The 21,436-nt window shown below is 41.0% G+C and overlaps 1 protein-coding gene across 1 annotated transcript in view; it reads left to right on the top strand.

Moving 5' to 3' along the window:
• LOC136878876 (uncharacterized) overlaps nucleotides 1-16,727 on the top strand; it is a 187,992-nt gene extending 171,265 nt beyond the window's left edge. Inside the window, exons 5-6 of the mRNA XM_067152439.2 lie at nucleotides 4,974-5,413; nucleotides 15,938-16,727. Coding sequence (XP_067008540.2) covers nucleotides 4,974-5,413; nucleotides 15,938-16,177 — 680 coding nt within the window. The 3' untranslated portion in view covers nucleotides 16,178-16,727. The remainder of the gene's footprint in view (nucleotides 1-4,973; nucleotides 5,414-15,937) is intronic.
• Nucleotides 16,728-21,436: the final 4,709 nt, after the last annotated feature.

The following is a 21,436-nucleotide window of genomic DNA, read 5'->3' as shown; positions in this document are numbered from 1 at the left end:
GATTTTTCCCTCGGATGCAACGAGGGATTCCACCTCTGCCGCCTAAAGGGCAGTGTCCTGGAGCGTGAGACTTTGGGTTGGGGGATACAACTGTGGAGGAGGACCAGTACACATATCAGACTGCCTCACCTGCTATACTGAACAGGGGCCTTGCGGGAGGGATGTGAAGATTGGAACGGATAGATAAGGAAAAGGGAAGGATGCGGCGGTGGCCTTAAGTTGGGTACCATCCCGGCATTTGCCTGGAGGAGAAGTGTGAAACCACTCGAAACCACTTCGAGGATGGATGAGGTAGGAGTCGAATCCCCCTCTACTCACTTGACGTCCCGAGGCTGAGTTGATCCCGTTCCAGCCCTCGTACCCATTTTCAAATTTCGTGGCAGCGTCGGGAATCGAACCAGGGCCTCCGGGGGGTGGCAGCTAATCACACTAACCACTACACCACAGAGGTGGAATTCATTAAATACTGGTAGCCATTTTCTCGTGGTTCGGCGTTGATATGGACTTATCAACAAAAATCGTAATTCACGAATATCATTGTTATCATAGCCGGTACGGTAAATATGTAAAAGACATAAATGGTTGGAGATTTAACCCTATATAACTTTAGTTGTGTAGTACTCGCATTTATCGATAGGACCACTACTAACATAGATAATTGCGAATTAAATTTTAGGCCTTCTCCTAAACTACGATTTCACTCAGCGTGAACAAAATTATTTATAACCTAGATCGTAGTACTGGTCCTCCTCTCCAGTAATATCCCTAGACCCAAAGTCGCACGCTCCAGAATACTGCCCTTGAGGCGGTAGAGGTGGGATCCCTCGGTGAATGAAATGGCGTATGGTTTTTACTGCCGAGAGTGTCCGAGGACATGTTCGGCTCGCCAGGTGCAGGTCTTTCAATTTGACTCCCGTAGGCGACCTGCGCGTCGTGATGAGAATAAAGTTGTGGCCCAGGGTACGCAAGTATTCCATTTCACAGTCTTCGTCCTTGGAGACCGTGCTTCATACTCCATTACAATAGTCCTTATCATGGCTCGCAGCGTGGTCCACTTTCCCTTAGACGAACATTTCACAGTTTTCCCTAATTGATTTTTAATAGTACTCTTATAACAAATATGTCTAGTGGCTAGGAGTGGGAAGGAAACTACCGTGACCTTAACCTGCGAGTGGTCGCGATATGAGATTTTCTCTCAAATTATTTTATATTGTGAGTTTATTTCTCAGCGATAGCTGAGTTTATAACTGTCGTGGGTAAGGCGACTCACATTTGAAGGGTAAGCATCCCCTCCCCTAGTCGGAACAAAGATTCGTACGAGTTCGTGCGTCCTGAGTGAGAGGTTCTCTTATCGCGCGACCAGTGGCGTTGGTGTTCTGTTGAAGTCGAGAGGGAAACTTTCTTCTGTTGCAGGCGTTAGTATTTTTTTTTTTTTTTTGCTAGGGGCTTTACGTCGCACCGACACAGATAGGTCTTATGGCGACGATGGGATAGGAAAGGCCTAGGAGTTGGAAGGAAGCGGCCGTGGCCTTAATTAAGGTACAGCCCCAGCATTTGCCTGGTGTGAAAATGGGAAACCACGGAAAACCATCTTCAGGGCTGCCGATAGTGGGATTCGAACCTACTATCTCCCGGATGCAAGCTCACAGCCGCGCGCCTCTATGCGCACGGCCAACTCGCCCGGTGGCGTTAGTATTTGACATAAATCGTGTGCGTAACGTTCTCCATTTGCAATTACTGATAAACGAGTCTTCAAAAATTATGAGTCGAGGAAGAATGCTGGGATATAAACGCTGTTACAGACTCCAGCTAACTCAAATATTAGAGAGAAGACCTATTGTAAATTATTCCTGCTTCTGTATCGCGACTGTCAGAAAGTTGTGTATTAATAACAATGTTATTAGTTTTACGTCCCAAAAACTCCTTTTTACGGTTTTCGCAGATGCCGAGGGACCGAAATTTTGTCCCACAAGAGTTCTTTTATATGCCAGTAAAGCTACGGCTGACGTATCTGAGCACCTTCGACTACCACCGGACTGAGCCAGGATCGAATCTGCCAACTTGGGCTCAACAAGTCAGCGACTTAACCGTCTGAGCCATTCAGCCCGGCCCTCTTGTGAATATTACGTACTTACATGTGACTGAACTAATTACTAATATCCATTAAGGGGGTAATTTGTTTCTGTAATATACGGATAATGAGCTTTAAAAAAAATCTAAACTGTATAGCACAGTTCCACTCTTACGCCCCGCAAAATTATAGAAGATATATTTATTTTAAATGAAGTTTAATGTGAGAGAAATTCTCATTTGCGACCACTCGTGTTACAATTCGGCTAACGACCACTCGGGGCTTAATTAACTAATCATGGAAAACCGCAGAAAACCATCTTCATGGCTGCCGACAGTGGGGTTCGGACTCACTATCTCCCGAATGTAAGCTGGTAGCTATGTGACCAAAAACTGCACAGCGACGTTCTCAGATTTCCCTAATTTAAATTCCCTTGCAAATGTTTCTGTATCGGTTGGTTCCCTCGGTATAATTCTAGCACAAAACAGGTTTTTCTTTACAAGTTGCTTTACATCGCACCGACACAGATAGGTCTTTCGGGGACGATGAGACAGGAAAGGGCTAGCAGTGGGAAGGAAGCGACCGTGGCCTTGATAAAAGTACAGCCCCAGCATTTTCCTGGTATGAAAATTGGAAACCACAGAAAACCATCTTCAGGGCTGCCGACAGTGGGGTTCGAACCCACTGTCTCCCGAATACCGGATACTTAAGCGACTGCAGCTATCGGGCTCGGTGCACGTAGGACGAAGCTTGCCGACGACGGTTTATACGCAATTGTGATAGCCTTCACTTATATTGTGTCGCCGGCCCCGCGGTGTAGGGATAGCGTCCGTGCCTCTTAGCCGCAGGCCCCGGGTTCGATCCCGGCCCTGTCAGGGACTTTTGCCTGGATCTGAGGGCTGGTTCGATGTCCACTCAGCCTACGTGATTTCAATTGAGGAGCTATCTGACAGTGAGATGGCAGCCTCGATCTAGAAAGCCAAGAGAGGTTTCCGAGAGGTTTCGTCGTCCTAAACACACAAGATCTCGTAATCTGCAAGCCTTCGGTCTGAGCAGCGGTCGCCTGATTAGCCAGGGCCGTTCTGAACTTTTGTGTCATGCGATTTGGTTTGATTTCACTTACATTGTTTGTGTACTGGTGATTGCATAGAGTGGCTTGGTACTGAGGTGGTATTTGGTTCCCTCCGCCTCTAAACCGGGAATGCTCTAGAACAGGGATGGTGTGTCAATTAAGGTCCTGTTTACTAAGTTTCACTCTTTAGTGTGCCACGGGTTATTTTACTTTAAAATCGTCATGAAATCCCTTCATTTGACTTCATTTAAGTATTAGATAGCATTTACATATAAATCCATGCGACTGAATGTTTAATTATATTATTTTGCAAAATCACTGAACATTACATTTCGAAAAGCAGGTAAATTTTAAGAACAAGGTATATAATTTCTTTAACCTAATAAAATTTGTAAAAAATGTGGCCGTAGAATTAATTGTGACATACTTCTTTTTTAAAGCGTAATATGCTATGTTGTAGATTTTTTACCTATTTATTACACGTTAAAAACATTAAAGTATGTTGTAGGAGCCTCCGTGGCTCAGGCGACAGCGCGCCGACCTCTCACCGCTGGGTTCCGTGGTTCAAATCCCGGTCACTGGATTTGTGCTGGACAAAGCTGAGGCGGGGTAGGTTTTTCTTCAGCTACTCCGGTTTTCCCTGTCATCATTCATTCCAGCAACACTCTCCAATGTCATTTAATTTCATCTATCAGTCATTAATCATTGCCCCAGAGGAATTCGACAGGCTTCGGCAGCCGGCACAACTCCTATCCTTCCATTCCTGACCCGGTCAAATGACTGGAAACAGGCTGTGGATTTTCTTTTTTTCAAAGTATGTTGTGCGGCGTGTCACAGAAGTCATGTTCGCGTGTCACCTAGTGGCACGCGTGTCATAGGTTCGCCATCCCTGCTCTAGACACTTCACACCGTGAAGATACTTCCGGCGGGCCATTCTCACTAATATGACTCATAACCGCAATCCGCCGGAATTGAATCTGGTCTTGCATCTCACCATCCTTCATTCAAGATGAAGTTGGGTACATTAGGCTCGAGCAGCTGCTGGATTATTTTGGATTATGAGTCCTGCTGCGGTTACATTCATTACTTTACATTTTTGGGGTAAAGCTATTTGTGATCAGCAGTTCGGAAAAATGAACATTTAACACACAATATTAGGGAATCTGCATTCGAGAAAATTATCGGGAAAGAGTTGGCTGCGCAGTATGGGCCGTATAACTGTTAGATTGCATTCAGAACATGACGAGTTCGAACCCCACCCTAGGTATCCCTGAATATTGTTTTTGATGTTTCTTATTTCCATATCGGGCAAATACCAGATTTGTATAAACATTTCACCTCATTATGATAATTATTTTGAGCCTCCGTATGAGTTCCTTCCCAAAACTTACCATCTATATTGGCTGTTCTAGTTTGAGTGAGCCGCAAGGCCATGAACCTCTCCATATGTGGAAGTCCCGTTTCTCAATTTTAGATTTCCTTATCGTGAATCGAACCCACCTCCTTCCCACAAATAATTTGAAAATATCCTGCGCGGGAATCGGCTGCGAATGTGGAGAGGGGCAATCGAGGGGGGCTGCCTCGTCTCTCACTCCTCTCGCTGCCCAGTCTTCGTCTACACATCGTGCTATGCACTGTACGCATTGACTGGATACAACGCGTCAACAAACGAGTTAAGAGCTAACGAAACGGAAAGAAAGAGCGCGCGCTAATCAGACATCCTGCGCTACTGACATCACCACGCCCAGCCGACAACTCAGACTTTTACTAAGTATTTGGACTATAGGTAATTAATTATTAACTGAAGAATTATTTCCACTTGTTTGACAGGTGTGGATCGGGCCGACTTCAAACCAGCAGGTTTTTACGGCTCTGTCTCACCGGAAAGTCAGTTCAAACGCGCGAGTGAGATTTCTACTATTGGGAAACTGCTGGGATCTGCCGATCTGGGGAAGAAGTACATTTCCAACACTAATGATTACTTCCTGGCCCGTGGACATCTTGCGGCGAAGGCTGACTTCGTGTTCGGCAATCAACATCGCGCTACCTTCTATTACGTGAACGTAGCACCTCAGTGGCAGACGTTCAACGGTGGAAACTGGGCCGTGCTAGAACAAGACGTGAGGCAGCTGGCATCAGACAGAGGAGTGGATCTGGAGGTCTACACCGGCACACATGGCATCGCAACATTGCCTGATGTGAACGGCAATGACACCCCTCTGTACCTTCATGCGGACGGGATGATGCCGATCCCACAATTCTTCTGGAAGGTAAGACAGAACAATTTAGTGACTTTAGCTCTAGAATGAATTTTTTCCTTAATTTAGTCTGATACTCGCTAGAAAGAAAAGAAAAAAATTGTGCAAAATTATAGCAGTTGAGCGGTACTGTCAAATCGAATCAGTTAATCTGAGAGTTATTATTTCTAAGTACTGATTCAGCACGAGAACATATTTTAATTCGCACGCTATTTCAGATAGGAAAGGCCAATTGATGGTAAAAAACGTAGAGGGGGATGAAGGCGAGGGTGGCAAGAGTCAGTTTCTAATGATTTAAAATGCAAGAGATATGGAACTAAACGATGCTACAGAGCTAGGCACAAGTAGAGGCTTGTGGAGGCGTTTAGTTAATTCACGGAGACTTGCAGACTGAACGCTGAAAGGCATAGCAGTATGTAATGAAGATATAATAATCACTCAAGTTATTTAAACGTACATTTAAGTAAGTAAGTAAGTAAGTAAGTAAGTAAGTAAGTAAGTAAGTAAGTAAGTAAGTAAGTAAGTAAGTAAGTAAGTAAGTAAGTAAGTAAGCAAGTAAGTAAGTAAGTAAGTAAGTAAGTATTGAACAATACAGGCATTTATCCCAGATACATGTTCACAATACCCGGTTACACGCACGAACAACTTACAACGGAAAGAAAAAGAAAAAACCACGAGACTGCTTGGCCATGCCATGAGGTCCATCAGATAGTCCGGAGACGTGACACTCCCTAGGGAGGGTCACCACACTAGTCTCCTAAGTCCCTACATGCCACGTCCATCGTCTCCACTGAACGTTAAGATAATAATAATAATAATAATAATAATAATAATAATAATAATACCAATCATACGACCTACTACTACTGTTCGGCCGTGTCATCACCCCTGGTGAGAAGAAGACCCACCCTTCCAGTGATGACATGACCGGTCCTATCCGCGGGGCCCAAAAGAAAGACACCAACATCACCTACCAGTTGACAGTGCAGATCTCCCACCATTCCATTAGCGGCCGGCCACATGAGGCGTGAACGGATCTCCTCGTGTGCCCCGCCTCTCTCCCTCCTCGCTCCACATATGTCTCTATCATTCTTTTTCAGATTCTCTGCATGTATTTGGGGTAGGCCAGTCCTACCCCGTCCTCTAACGGTTATGTCGTGCCCTCCCCCTACCCATCTCTCCTTGCCACCTCTTACTATACATAAATAGTGAGAAATGACTACATGCCAAAATAAATACAACTAGTTGCCGTAAACTACAAGGAAAGAACAAAGGCAAATGAGACGTGACCAGTCAACATGTTACGTAACAAAAATACAAAGACGAAAGATAGTAGAGAAGGAAAGATTAAGCAGCCATGTGTAGGCCTACTTCCACACTTCCTTATTACCCTGTCACCGTGTCTGATAGCACTTACCAATACACGTTACGTTATCGTAACATTTTAAATTTGCCGAGTGCCAATCAACTACTAACCTACTTATGCTGGCTACTTCACTTATTACATTCCAGGTCACCTATACGTTTGCTTAATTGCATCATACAATACCTTTCGCTTTCCTTAAACATAGTTCTTTTTACTGAACTTAAGAACTTATTGAAGTTCCTTTCACTTTTCCAATGGTTCGTTATCCGCACTAACATTTATCATTCATCATTTTGCTTGCACATTTCTTGTTGTTTCACACTTAGAAACAATGCCCTCAACTTCTCTGTCTCTGTACAAGAACATAGTAAGTGCAAATCATCAGTCTTTTCCTCACACAGGACACATTGTGAGCTCTCTTTACTCTTAATCCATCCCTTATTTCCCATCATCCCATCATCCACCATAATATCCCCCCTTTCAATCTTCCTTCCCCGAATCTTATGTTTAGCTTAGAGATTTGGAAGACCTTACAAAATAGACTGAGCGAAGGCCTTTCCCTACATTCTTCTAACCATTTTTGCATTTGTTTATCCTTAATTCTCGTTATCATGGCCCTCTGTGTTCTGCTCTCTTTTCCCTTCCATATCTCCCGCCATATATATCCCATATCCAGATTCTCAACATAGGTTTTAATTTTTGCTAGCCAACAATCATCATACATTCCTCTCAATTCTTGTTTGAATGTTTCCTGCTGCAAAATTCAGCCTTCTCCCCTTCTAAGTCTCATTAAATAATTCAATACTCGTTTAACGCAATCCATCTCTATATACTCTCCGCATATTATGAATGCCCCCACATTAGCTGTACATTGCGCTAATCTCATAACTGTCTTGATAAATTTGCGTATTATTTGGTTCAAACTAACCCCGTTCTTTTCTAGTCCCCATAATTCTACCCCATACAGAGCTCTACTTAGGATTAATGTCTTTAACACAAATTTCAGTATTTTATAACTTATCCCTGCGTATTTAGCAACTAGAATTTTTACTGCTGTGAGAGCTGAAACCCCTCCCAGTTTACTGCTCTTGATGTGATCATCCCACCCTCCTCTGCTATTTAGCAGCACTCCTAGGTATTCTAATCTCTCTACTTCCTCAATTCTTTCCCCCCGAATCATCCATTTCCTTCCTTTCTGTCCTCTTCCTCTTACTTATAATCATCACCTTCGATTTGGAAAAATTAATTTTTAACGACCACTTCTTTGCATATTCCGCTAATTTATCAATACTTCTCTGCAATCCCCCCCCCCCCCCTTGTTAGAGTCATTAACAATATATCGTCTGCGAATATCAAGCCTGGAATCTCTATATTGTTCGCTGCCGGAACAGCCCAATTTGCTCCTCCATGCCCATCCAGTATATCATTTATAAATAATAAGAATTATATATAGGCGATAATTTGCATCCTTGTTTTAGACCCAGCTTGCACTCTATCGGCTTGCTAATAAAATTATCCCTAGTTTGACGCTACTATATACGTTCTGGTACAACGCCTCAATCGCTCGGATCATCTTCCTAGAAACTCCCAACCTCCCTAATTTTTCTGTTAACGCTCTTCTACTCACAGTGTCAAAAGCTTTCTCAAAGTCGATCGCTGCAAGAAATACGCTACCTCTCTCCCGAACCATGCATTTATCTGTTATCATCTTCACAACCATGATGTTATCTATTGTTTGCCTCCCTTTCCTGAATCCTCCTTGGAACTTAGCTATTATATCATTCTCTTCAGACCAATCCCTTAATCTATTTGCCAAAACTACTGTGTGAATTTTACTCAATGAGTCTAAGAGAGTTATTCCTCGGTAGTTGTTAGGTAGGTTTTTATTCCCTTTCTTCTTATATATTGGTCAAATAATACCATATTCCCAATCTTTTGGTACCTTTCCCCCATTAAAATTCCTGTTAAATAATTTTACAATTCCCTCCTCCATCTGACTGTATTTACTTATTTCCTTCCAAAATACATTGCTGATACCATTCCTCCTCCCCCCCCCCCGCGGATCTCCTCTTAAGTTTACCTATCGCCCCCTGGACTTCTTCTAGTGTAAATTCCTTATCTAGTTCATGTATACTTACATCCATATTACTCCATATGACCTGCCTTCTTTCCATATACCACCATTTGTCTCTTCCTCCTAATAACTCGCTAAAATATGTCACCCACTGATCATAATCGATATTCATTTTTTACATCCCTTCCCTCCTCGTCCAGTTTGATTCGTCCTACATTCCCTATTTATTAGCTGTGGTTGGTCCTTCATCCACTGCTTCTTCCTCTCCGCAATTTTTTGTTTGTACTCTTTCCTCAATCTGCAAAAGACTTCTCGTTCTTTGCTCTCTCCTTTTACTCTATATTCTTTTAACGCTCTCACCACTGCCATTCTGAGAGCCTCACATTCCTTGTTAAACCACCCTTCATCTTCTATATTTTTTCTTCTACTACCTTGGACTACCCGTGCCACTCTCTTTATGGGATATTCTATTAACTCCAACGCTCTGTCTATGTTATTTTCCTCCAGAGTCCTTTCCCATCCAATTCTAATTAATTGTACTAATTATTCATAAGGGCGTCTAGTTCCCCTTTTGTGTTCTCCGTCCATATGTATTTAGTATAGCCACTACCGCTCTCTAATGACCTTTTTCTGCCTCCCTCTTTAAATTCATCCCTCCTTCTCACTAATCTAACCCATAACGGAGCGTGGTGCGATTCAATCCAATCATCCACCCCTATACTTTTGATGCTCTCTGATGATAATGCTTGTTGTTTGAAGGCGCCTAACATCGAAGGTCATCGGCCCTTGATGTTCTCTAACATGCCTTCTGAACTCATTACTATGTCAATAACCCCCCCGCCCCTGTTCCGTAATATAAGTCATTTTGCCTTCCCTGCCCCCATTCCAGTAACCGATTAAGATGAAAAAGTTCCCAACTTCACATAATTCCAGAAGTTTTCCACCGTAGCTATTAATTACCTTATCATTACTTCTTCTTCCTATCCCTATTGTCAACTCGTCTTCCTTGCTAAACCTTGGACTTCGCTCGCCTATTCTGGCATTCAAATCTCCAAGTAACTCCTTCCTCCTCATATCTCTCTCTAACAATACTGGTTTCTACTAGCAGTTCCTCAAAGAACTTATCATTTGCATATGGAGATCCTTTAGGGTGACAGTAGGCAAAAGCCAAGTAAATATGTTTTTCTCTCCCTACCTCTCTGCCCATCTTAAATCTTATCCACATAACTCCTTCAATGTCGCTATCAATATATTATATTCATTCATTAAACTCTTCTTTAACTAGCATAACTATTCCTCCGGGCGATCGGCCCTTTTTATTCAATCTTTTTCTTGACTTGTGCATTGTGCAAGTTATCTCCCTGCCTACCTCTAGCCGTTTTTCCAAGAGTGCTACTATGTCAAAACTTCCTATTAAATTTTCACTTCTATATTACCTATTTTACTCATTAAAACTTCAATATTAACAAAGCCTATCTTCCCAATCTTCCCCTCCGCAATTTTTTGTTTGTACTCTTCCCAATCGCCGTCTTTATTTTTTCCTTCTCGTCATTATCTACCTCTCTCCTTCTGTCTCCATTCCATCGCACTTTGACGTTTTATTATAATCTTTCCTTTCCTTATCATCTAAGCCTTTATTTTTCCTCCCACAGGTCCTTCAGGCTCCTGCTTCTCCCCTTCAACATAGAATTTCTCCCTTTCTTTTCGTCCCTCAGATCAACAATCCTTATATCCGTTTTTTTCTTTAAGAAAATTATCTGACAGCACTTCCTGAACCTGCGGACTTAATTTTTCACTCCCACTACACTTGACACTTCAAACAGCGTTAACACGTTTCTTCCCTCCTCTTGGGCGTTCTCCAGCCTGCCTTTTAGCCGCTTCGTTACTTCCTCTTCCTGTTTCAGCTATTCATCCATGCCTTTAAATTTTGCCACAGACCAAACTCGCCACCAGGTACCATTAGATACTACCAACCTTTGATCCTTAATAAATGCTCTAAGACCCTGGTGCCTAGCTCTACTGAGATGCTTCTTCAGGATTTTCATGTCCTCGATCCCTTCTCTTCCTAAGGCTCTCTCGACCCAGATTATTTCACCTTGCAAGTTCCTTGCGCTTTTTATCACTATATCCGCCATCGAGGTTGATATTAACTTCACTTTAATTGGTCTCTGACCTTTCACTTTACCTACTCTTTCAACATCTTCAATGTCAGCTTCACTGAAATTGATTTTCATTTTATTTTGGAGGACGTCCACCACTTTATATATAAGGTTTACATTCTTCACTCCTTTCTTCCTGCAACCCATATATATATATACATTTCTTTCTTTCTTGGTTAACGTTGTCTATCTCCTTCTTCGAAAACCACTTCCCTTTCCAGATTTTTTACCTGCTCCCTTAGCACTCCAGTTGCGATCTCATTAATTTCTGCTTTTCTTACCGTGACTCCCCATTGTTCCTTGAACCATACCTTCATATTTTCAAATCCCTTAGTTTGTTCCTTTCTCATTTCTTTTGCCAGTTCGTCTCCAGCATTTACTTTAACAGCAACCGCTATCAGCTCCTTAATCTTCTCCCAGTCCTCCCAGCTCATGTTTGGGCCCGGGTTCATCTCCATACCTTCTATAATTAGTAGCATGTTTATCACCGCCGCTACCAATAGTGCCTCGTCCATCTTCCCCTGCGCTCCCTTGTTCGCCGCACGTCCTGCCGTCTTCTTCTGCCTTCGCTGCCAGCTCCCAATCGCCGCCCGGTATTGCTCAATGCCTACCGTGTTTCTCCGCACTCACCATTCAACACGACCACTCTGGTTGCTTGCTCAAGTCGAACTGCCACGTACAGTAATACAGTGCATAATTATTAAATGTGTACATGAAATACTCCTAACGAATGCCAGAATGAGCAACCTTGAAGAACATAGAAACGAATTTCTTTTATACCTACCATTGCGAAGAGATGTTGCCGATAAAACGAGTCTACGTTTGTCCGAGAGAGCAGCTCGAAGATAGTAAAGTGTGATGTTTGTGAGGTAGGTAGTAGCTTCATTTGTCCGTCGGCTAATACGACCCACCGTACCATGCTCCAGGCAGTATGAATGCGTAGTGTGTAAGAAAAAATGCTAAGAACATCACTGCATTTCAGTCCTACACATCACTTCACGGCGGCTTCAGGAGGTATGCACTTGTAACGTGCAAGAAACAGTTGCAAGCACTTCACTGCACCACGGTTTTACACATGGTATGCATACGTACCATCCAAGATGTCAAAAAAGGCACGTGGATTTTAAATTGCCCGCCACTATGCGCCAGAAACCGACCTTCCTTCCTGAGAGCCAGACAGACAAGCAACCTTCGTTCATTTTCAAGGTAGGAAGAAATGAATTCTCTCGGCCATTATTCTTGGTTTCCTTAGCCGGGGTCGCCATATCGCCGTCAGATAACTCCTTAATTGTAATCACGTAGGCTAAGTAGACCTCAAACCGACCCTCAGGTCCAGGTAAAAAATCCCTGATCTGACCGGGAATCGAACACGGGGTTCCAGGTTAGAGGCACGCTGCCTCTAGAACGCGGAAAGTGTGGCAATACAGGATAAAAATACACGCAAACTATAAACATCAATGTCAGCATCTAAATTTGAGCCTTTGATCTCCAAATGGTGCAGTTCTGGAGTCTTGTCGTGCAGAAATACAGTACTATAGAAAGCAGGTGATTTTTAAAATATTTAAAAATTGCTAGGGATGGTATCCTCGCAATGACAAAGATAGGTTTTCTGCATCGGTGGAGTATGAAACGGAAAGGGAGGAATCGGTCATGACCTTATTGCAGTGGCAAGAAAATGAGGAACCACGGAAAAACATTTTCAAGGCTACCGACGATGAGATAACGTACCACCATCTCTGGAATGCAATTTTACAGCTATACAGCCCATACCGCGCAGTCGAGTTGTTCGGTTGAGTGGATGAGGTAAAGCGCTTATCGACTTATCGACGTTTAATTTAGCCTTACTTATCGCTTTAGATCCACGTATGATCTTTCTTTTTTTTTTTGGCTACAAAGTTGTTTAAACTGAGGGAATCTCATATAAACTCGGACCGAACGCACGGTGTTTATAATCTGGGCTACGACAGCTGCAGTATGGGAAGCGCGCACATAGTTGTTAACCTTGCAAGCAGCCTGCACGTGTTCGACCTGGCAAGCATCAGTCGCCAGTCTGAATCTCAGCTGTTAACTTGGTGAGACAGTTATCAATCATTGCAACACCGTATTTTCATATGAAAAAGTTCTGGTTCAAACTTAACGGTCATGTGAACAGTCATAACTCTCACTATTAGTGTGCGGAAAATCCCAATGGTGTTTATGAAGTCCCTCATTATGATAGGAAGATTGGTGTTTGATGTGCTGTTAGTTCAAGACGAATAATTGGACATACATTTAACGGAACAAGAAAAATCGCGTGGGTTGTTTCAACAACATTCAGTCCCTGTTCACACAGTAGAAAATTCCCTTCTTACAATCTCGGACGTGTTAGCAGACAGTGATCAGTGATGGTGTATTTTCCCCTCGTTCTCCAGATCTAACAGTGTGTGATTGATTTTTACTTGTCGGGAAATCTTAAAGGAAATGATTATCGTGCAAATCCTCACACATTGGAGGAACTAAAAGAAAATATTAGAAAATAAATCAGAAACATTACAGTGGCAGAACTCAATCGCGTCAGTCAGAATGTGGTTACCAGATAGAGTGCATGTACAACCCAGGAAGGACGACACTTCCAGCGCCTTTTATAGGGTATGATTTTTATATAGGGTTATATACACGCTTAAAGCAGGGTGGCCGCGCATGACATAAGTCCGGCTGAGGCAGCTGATGCCGTAGCGCAGAGTACAAACAGCGTTCGTTCGGTCTTAGTTTATAAGAAAGACCCAGTATTCGATCATACTTACTTCGTATTTTATTGCCATGTTGATGGTTAGGCCGGCCACCCGGTCTAGGAGTAGCGTGTCTTCCTCGTACACAGACGCCTTTTGTTCGATTCCCGGTCAGGTCAGGGATTTTTACCTGGAAATGAGAGCTGGTTCGGGGTCCACTCAGTACGTAAGAAAAATTGATGAACCTATTTGATGGTCAGTTGCAGCTTCGGGCTAGAATTTCATGAATAAAAGTGGAGAGGGTTCATCGCGCTGACCACTTGCCACTCCGTTATCTGCAGGTTTTCGAGCTGAGCAGCGGTCACTTGGTAGGCCAAGGCCCGTTAAGAATATTTTGCCATCGGATTAAATATAGAATACTGACAATTTTCCTTCACGAAATGTGGAAAAGGGGACTTTAGGGACATGAAGGAGAAGTTAACTATAAGATTGCTTGCAAGGTATACAATATTTAATATAATTATATACATTTAAATACTTCCTTTGTATTTCAGTTCCTTTCTTCTTAAACGATTTAGCTTGCTTCTCGAACTCCACTCGAACCATACGTCGATGGTTTCATCAGCTGCCGGACTCGTGACGAGGGTCGATTATCTTCATCAATTGTCTTTGAGGATCGCTCCTCTATCACGACATCTTCATCCGAACGACCACTTGGTCCTGGTTCATCACTATATTTCACCACTTTTAAGTTCTTTTCCACTTTTCTAACTCATTATTTGCAACCAAACGACGTTTACGGTGTTGGTGGCATAATGGCGCACGTCATACTCACTTGATTCATTGTTAGATAACATAACCTCAAACCGGAAACACATTGGTTGATTAACACTAGTAACTGTCACATATATACTGTCACTGTATATATATTACCTCACATCATATATATTACCCCTTCACTTCGAAGTGGAGACCTTAGTTTTGCGAAATTCAAAAATCTTGCACACGTTTAAAAAAAAATTAAGGATCAGTTTATTTATTGAAATACTTAAAATGAACATCGGTTTATAATCATGGAACAAGATCATTTTTAAAATTGCCCTTTTAGGGTTTTTTCATGAATAACATTTGGACCGGATATTATTTCCAATTTTTTTTTTTTTTCCATTTGATAGAGAGTTTTGACACCTTCGTCGTTTCTCTACCTTCAGTACTTTAGTCACAATTGAGTGAAATAGCTTAATTTTTTTTACAAAATGGGGACCTATACTGTTTGATATAAGAAATATTTTCAGTATTAAAAAAATACGCTTAGTGCATTCATGGTGGTTAAGTTCGACATCAGTCGCGTTGTCACAAGTATAACGCCGTGTTGGATTTTGTGCATACAAACCTCCCAACAGATCGATTGTGCGGGTTGCATATATGCCGATATTCCGAGCACCGAGAAAGGAAGATGAGTTCAGTAAACAACGGAGAAAATACCGAGCGAGTTAGCTTCGCGATTTAAGTAATATAGCTATGAGCTTACACTCGGGAGACAGTAGAATCGATCCCCACAGTCATCAGTCCTGAAGATGGTTTTTCAGTAGGTTTTCATCTTCGCATCCGGCTGTATGCTAATTAATTCCACACTCACTTTCTTCCCATTCTAGCCTGCCCTATCCTATAGTGACCATTGTGCTTCGTCGGTGCAACGTAAAACAGATAGAAAAGAGACAAAATTGGTATAGTCTTCATTCTTTTCTACGTGTGTCAATATTCTAATAAACCGTACCATATTATTGTGTGCGTGTTGTTAACGACATTGTTCTTTAGCATTCCTTCCTAAAAGAGATATTCTCTTCATTTCACTTCTGGGACTCATCACTTATTCCAGTGTATTCATTTGTGTTTTTATTTATTTTTTGTTTGTTTTACTTTCGATTGCCAATTATTATAATACTAATATGCATTTCGTTTTAATTTGCTTTCAATTGTTATTTTTTATTTTATTGCTATAGATCGATATTTAGTTAAGAAGGTACTTAATTGGGTGCAGAGCCTGTGTATTCGAAATAAATAAATAAATAAATAAATAAATAAATAAATAAATAAATAAATAAATAAATAAATAAATAAATAAATAAATAAATAAATAAATAAATAAATAAATAAATAAATAAATAAATAAATAAATATCGTTCAATTAGCCACAGTAAAGTTGACATTATTTTTACACTATTTCAGGTCGTGTACCTCAGCCAGTCACGTGCTGCTGTCGCCTTTGTTGGCATCAACAATCCGTATGTAAGAATCTCTCAACATCCCGAGCTGATACTGTGTCCTGATGTGAGCGACGAGATAGGCTGGGTCTCGTGGGATCCCAAAAGCGTGAAGAGAGGGGAAGGCTATATCTGCGAGGTAGCAGCACTGCGAAAGATGGTGCCCAGCATACCCAACATCTCAGTCAACAAGCTGCTAACGTGAAGTGATCTGTAGAAACAAGTTTCTCTGCCAGAAACTACTAGGTAATGTGCACAGCACAGTGGATACGTGCAAGCCAGTGTGATATTGCCCTGTCGAGTGAAGATATGAACACTTAATGACGCTGCCTTTAGTGTCTTAAGGGAAAATGAAGGCGGAATATTTTAAGAAATGCACATTTTAAAATATCTTTGTACGAAAGATCTATGCTTTGGGAACGCGTTCCCTAAGTTTCGTGTCTGAAATAATATTAGTAATGGGTTAATTATTCTAAAATTGGAGGGTTTGCAGGAGCCAAGCCCCCCGTTCTCTAAAAGGTTATTTATGTTCAGTATTCAGAAGAGTTTTGGCAGGTAATCTGAACGAATTAATAGAAAAGAATACTCTTCTCTCCTAGTCACGGTTGAGCACCGACTGGGGAAAGAGTATTCGTTCATTGTAATCATAACAATTACCTGCAGGTGATTTTGTAAATATTAGAAAATACGAAATATTTAACAATGAACAAAATGTCACAAGGTATAATAAAAATATACTTTACTAATACAGTACATATCCTGTGCAAGTTATTTGGACATATCCTTAAAAGTTAAGATATTTCCTAGACTTTAACTAACTGAATAGAAAATCTAAGTTCCCAAGGAGGATATTAGATATTTTTCACCAATAGAGCATGTAAAAAAACAGATCAGATGTAAGGCTTTTCAAGCGTTTGCTCTATTAACCAGCGTTTCGTTTGGTTAATAGAGCAAACGCCTGAAAAGCCTTACATCTGATCTGTTTTCTGACATGCTCTATTGATGAAAAACATCTAATTCCCTCCTTGGGAACTTAGAATTTCCATTCGGAATTGCTAGGCAGGCAATAATTCCATTGTGGAATTTTATCTCCCGTATGCAGTTATCAGACTGTGCCTTTTATTTAGGGCTTCTGATAAGTTCACCTGCATACACCCCAGCGTCAGTAGGTAGGGTCTGGCACATCCCACTCTGATGAGTCTAGTGTCAGACCTAAGACAAAACGCTGGTTAATAGAGATAACGCCTGAAAAGCCTTACATCTGATCTGTTTTTTAACTAACTTATACAGGATGTATCCGTGAAGATGTTACAAACTTTCATGAATGATGGAGGACGATCAGTTTGAGATAAGGAATCGTAGTCCGGAAAAAACATTCAAGACATACTGTAAGGTTTTGGTAATTAATCGTTTCGACAATTTCTTCTTCCTCCCCGCCTAAATACAGCAGCGTACACAGTGATGCTCAGGGATGTAGTACCCACGTTTCTGGAACACATCCGTCTTGCCCTTCGTCAACGGATGTGGTTCCAACATGATGGAGCCACATATCACAGAGGATTCGTGAACACCTGTATCAGACATTCTATGAAGAGTTGAAAAGTGGATAGGAAGTGGAAGTCCTGTTTCATACCTGTATTGACGCAGGGGGACGCCATTTCGAACATTTGCTGTAAATGGAGCAGCTTGTGAAACTTGTGCGGGTAAACGGACCTAAAAGATTAGAATTTTGCTAAACTTTTGACTCGATCTTTTCCGGAATATAGTTCGTTATCTCAAATCGATTCGCTTGCCGTCCTCCGCCATTTGTGAAAGTTTGTAACATCACCGATACACCATGTTTAGTCAAGAATACTTCCTCTTTAACTACATGCATTTTCTCTGTTTTAGCCTTCTTTACCGGGCGAGTTGGCCGTGCGTGTAGAGGCGCGCGGCTGTGAGCTTGCATCCGGGAGATAGTAGGTTCGAATCCCACTATCGGCAGCCCTGAAAATGGTTTTCCGTGGTTTCCCATTTTCACACCAGGCAAATGCTGGGGCTGTACCTTAATTAAGGCCACGGCCGCTTCCTTCCAACTCCTAGGCCTTTCCTATCCCATCGTCGCCATAAGACCTACCTGTGTCGGTGCGACGTAAAGCCCCTAGCAATAAATTTTAGCCTTCTTTAGATTTATTTCTCCGGTACTCCTCTGATAGTGTTATATAATATTGCGGTTCTTCCTGTTTTTTCCATTGTGTATTTAATAGCTCAGCAAGATTGTCAGGTTCCAGTTCACTTTCAAATTTTTCCTCTCTCTTCCCCATCTACATAGCTACTTCTCTCTGATATTTCTCGTTTCTTTATAGTGTTTTAACAGGCGTGCCAATCCAATATGATTGAAACGTGATCTGGTATGTAGCAGGTTCGAGATGGCCGTAATGTTTATTTATTCGATAGTCGATCTTCGATCCGTGTAATAGAGCAAGACCAACTACAAGATCTCAGACCTTAACCAACCTATCGAAACTGTCCATTAACTGCGGCCAGTATCCAGTATTCGGGAGATAGTAGGTTCGAACCCCACTGTCGGCAGCCCTGAAAATGGTTTTCCGTGGTTTCCCATTTTTACACCAGGCAAATGCTGGGGCTGTACCTTAATTAAGGCCACGGCCGCTTCCTTCCCACTCCTAGCCCTTTCCTGTTCCATCGTCGCCATAAGACATATCCGTGTCGGTGCGACGTAAAGCAACTAGCAAAAAAAAAAAAAAAAAAAAAAAGAATATTATAATAATAAACTGTCCATAATGGCGGCAGCTGGAGTGCTAGCATGCGTTTGTTTTGATTTGTGTAAGCCGTGTTCTTACCAAATATTTACGGAAATTTGAATATTATTAATCATACATTATATTTATTTATAATCTTAAGAAGGTTATAGATCCTCTTTCAGTGCCGTAAGAAGCTGTTTGTTCTAAAAGAGCTTATTTATTCCAACAATATCGGTGGTGATTAGGTTAATGTTGATTCTCGTGTTCTTCTCTGGAAGTATTTTCTTAGATTTTAGTTACCTATGCAATATGTTTATAGTTTAACATGCTGTGTGCCTGGATGTAAGTAAGAGCTTCGGTGTTCCCGTTTTCAAAAGACCTAGTATTAAGGCAAAATTGGGTTAAGAGCATTCGCAAGGAAAACTTCGAACCGAATCATAGGACTAATAACGTTGTGTGCATTAATCATTTTATCATTTTTGAAATCAAATGTATTGTTAGGAAAGACATTATATACCCATAGAAGGTGGTGATCTAATTCGAGTGCCGCGCAAACTTCCGAAGTTGAAACTAATGATGCCTATCCTAGCATTTGCCCTATCAGCCAACGTACCTTACTACAAAGAAAATTAAATCAGTCCCAGAAAGATCCGGAAAATCATGACCAAGATTTATGATTTGATTTAGAGACTAAATTAATCTTAAACGGTGGAGCAAGAATGATGTTATTAATTTTCAACGTTTTATAATGAAGATGCGTAAACTAAACCTAACCCCATCTTCCGTGAGTGAACATGAGGATTATGTTCTTTTTTATATTAAATACAATTATTCCATCAATTCTGGTGTGTTCAAAGGTGACAAGTGCTTTATATGGTCAAGTGTATCATACAAATATCGCTTTTACCTACTCAACAATACAGGTGGATTTTAGAGGGTTCAAAATTTTGTTGGAGAAATTTGTTTGCGTGTTTTACATGATGGGCTATGGTTAATGGTGGTGTTACATAGTATTTCATGTAAGGTTAATAATGTTCTTTGTTGACATCTATTTATCGTATTTGCTGACCGGAGATTCATATGTGAAATATTTGTATACCCTGTGTCTGTTTCAACCTGACGTTGATACAATAATTCTCCCTTCGTTATTTTCCCCTCTGAAATTTAATTTAGACTTACAATACGCGATAATTACTTTTGGTGTTTAATTATTCATATTTTTAGTTAGTGAGTTGCATTTAATGACGTTCGACTTGTGATATTTTCTTTAGGTGAGTCGGAATAAACATGCATAACCTTTCCCTCAACCTGTCATATCGCACACCGATGCCCGCCAAGTTTTTTCTGGATTACGGTCTGATGAAATTGTAGTTGGTCTTGAATAGAGTCAGTGATTGTTGGCATCTAATTTTCATTTTCCTTTGTGCCGATGACCTGGATTTTAGGCTCTTTTAAACAACAATAAACATCATTATTTTACTTTTGGATGTGTGGTAATAATTTCTTGTGAAAGTAGTGATATAATCTTCATTTCACTCAGGTTATATTTTAAGTTGGGTAGCTGAGGATGACAATGATTGGCAAAGTTCAGGAAAGTAAACCAAACCTACAGGTTTCAGAATAATAATAATAGATATGTCTTTGCTGACTGAAGCAATCCTGCCAACTTGCCAGTGCAAAGTTTGAGGGGAGAGAAGTTTGAATATCGCTCCACAATTGTAGTTTCCCCTTTCTTTGTGATCCTCCGTAGTTTTCTTGTTGATCCTCTTCGTCTTTCTTATTTTATAATCTTTATCATTTTTATAACATGAGTACTTTTTTCGAGAAATATTCCCAAGATTTTAATGAAACTGAGCACCCACTTTCTGCATTATGTAAAGTGAATTTCACGGAAAGCTTTCTTTGATATATTTATTATGTTCGTAACTGGAGTCTCGAGAAATTGCAGAAACTGAACATTAACTTCTTAAGATCTATTACAATAGATATAATTATTTATTTCATGAAATACTTCCTCTCATGTAGAGGCTGCCTTGCGACAAAGCATACTTTTATATTCATTTTTAGAAGATAAAAAAGAAATTTTGATGGTAACCTGATTGTAACAATGCTTTCTTAGAATTATCAACGAAACCCTTAAGGCTATGATGGCAATCTCCACTAACGTTGTAATTGGCAGAAACATCTGCTTCCAAAATTTGGCGGCAAAAACGGGAATTTTTGCCCTCGCTCCAATCATCAGACCCACTATGTCGATTTCCTCTAGCTGGTATTTCTCCCTGTAGTAAGGAATTGTTGGTATAATTGTGTAAAGAAACGTTTCCAGCTAATGAATGTTCTGATATCATGAACCATGTATACACACTTTGTAGGTGTGTGGATTTTTGAAAAAAATATTCCGAGTTGTCTATACTAATATTATAAAGAGGAAAAAATTTGTTTGTTTGTACCGGATAGACTCAAAAACTACTGAACCGATTTCAAACATTTCTTCACCTATAGAAAGCTACATTGCCAGTGAGTAACATGGGCTGCATTTTATTTTCAGAACAATTCTAAGTGGGGGTCACGGGGGGAGATATAAAAATAATAGGCAAACATAGGCAAAATATCGAATTTGTCGTATTAGGACGACACAACGCTCAATTTAATCCTCCTGAAGCAAAGAACAAAACTCGGTAAGAACTATGGGCCCGAAAACCATGTTTTAAGGCCCTAAA

This window comes from Anabrus simplex, chromosome 8, assembly GCF_040414725.1.
Source record: "Anabrus simplex isolate iqAnaSimp1 chromosome 8, ASM4041472v1, whole genome shotgun sequence".
In the NCBI taxonomy this organism is placed as follows: domain Eukaryota; kingdom Metazoa; phylum Arthropoda; class Insecta; order Orthoptera; family Tettigoniidae; genus Anabrus; species Anabrus simplex.
This window is presented reverse-complemented; position numbering and strand designations above follow the sequence as displayed.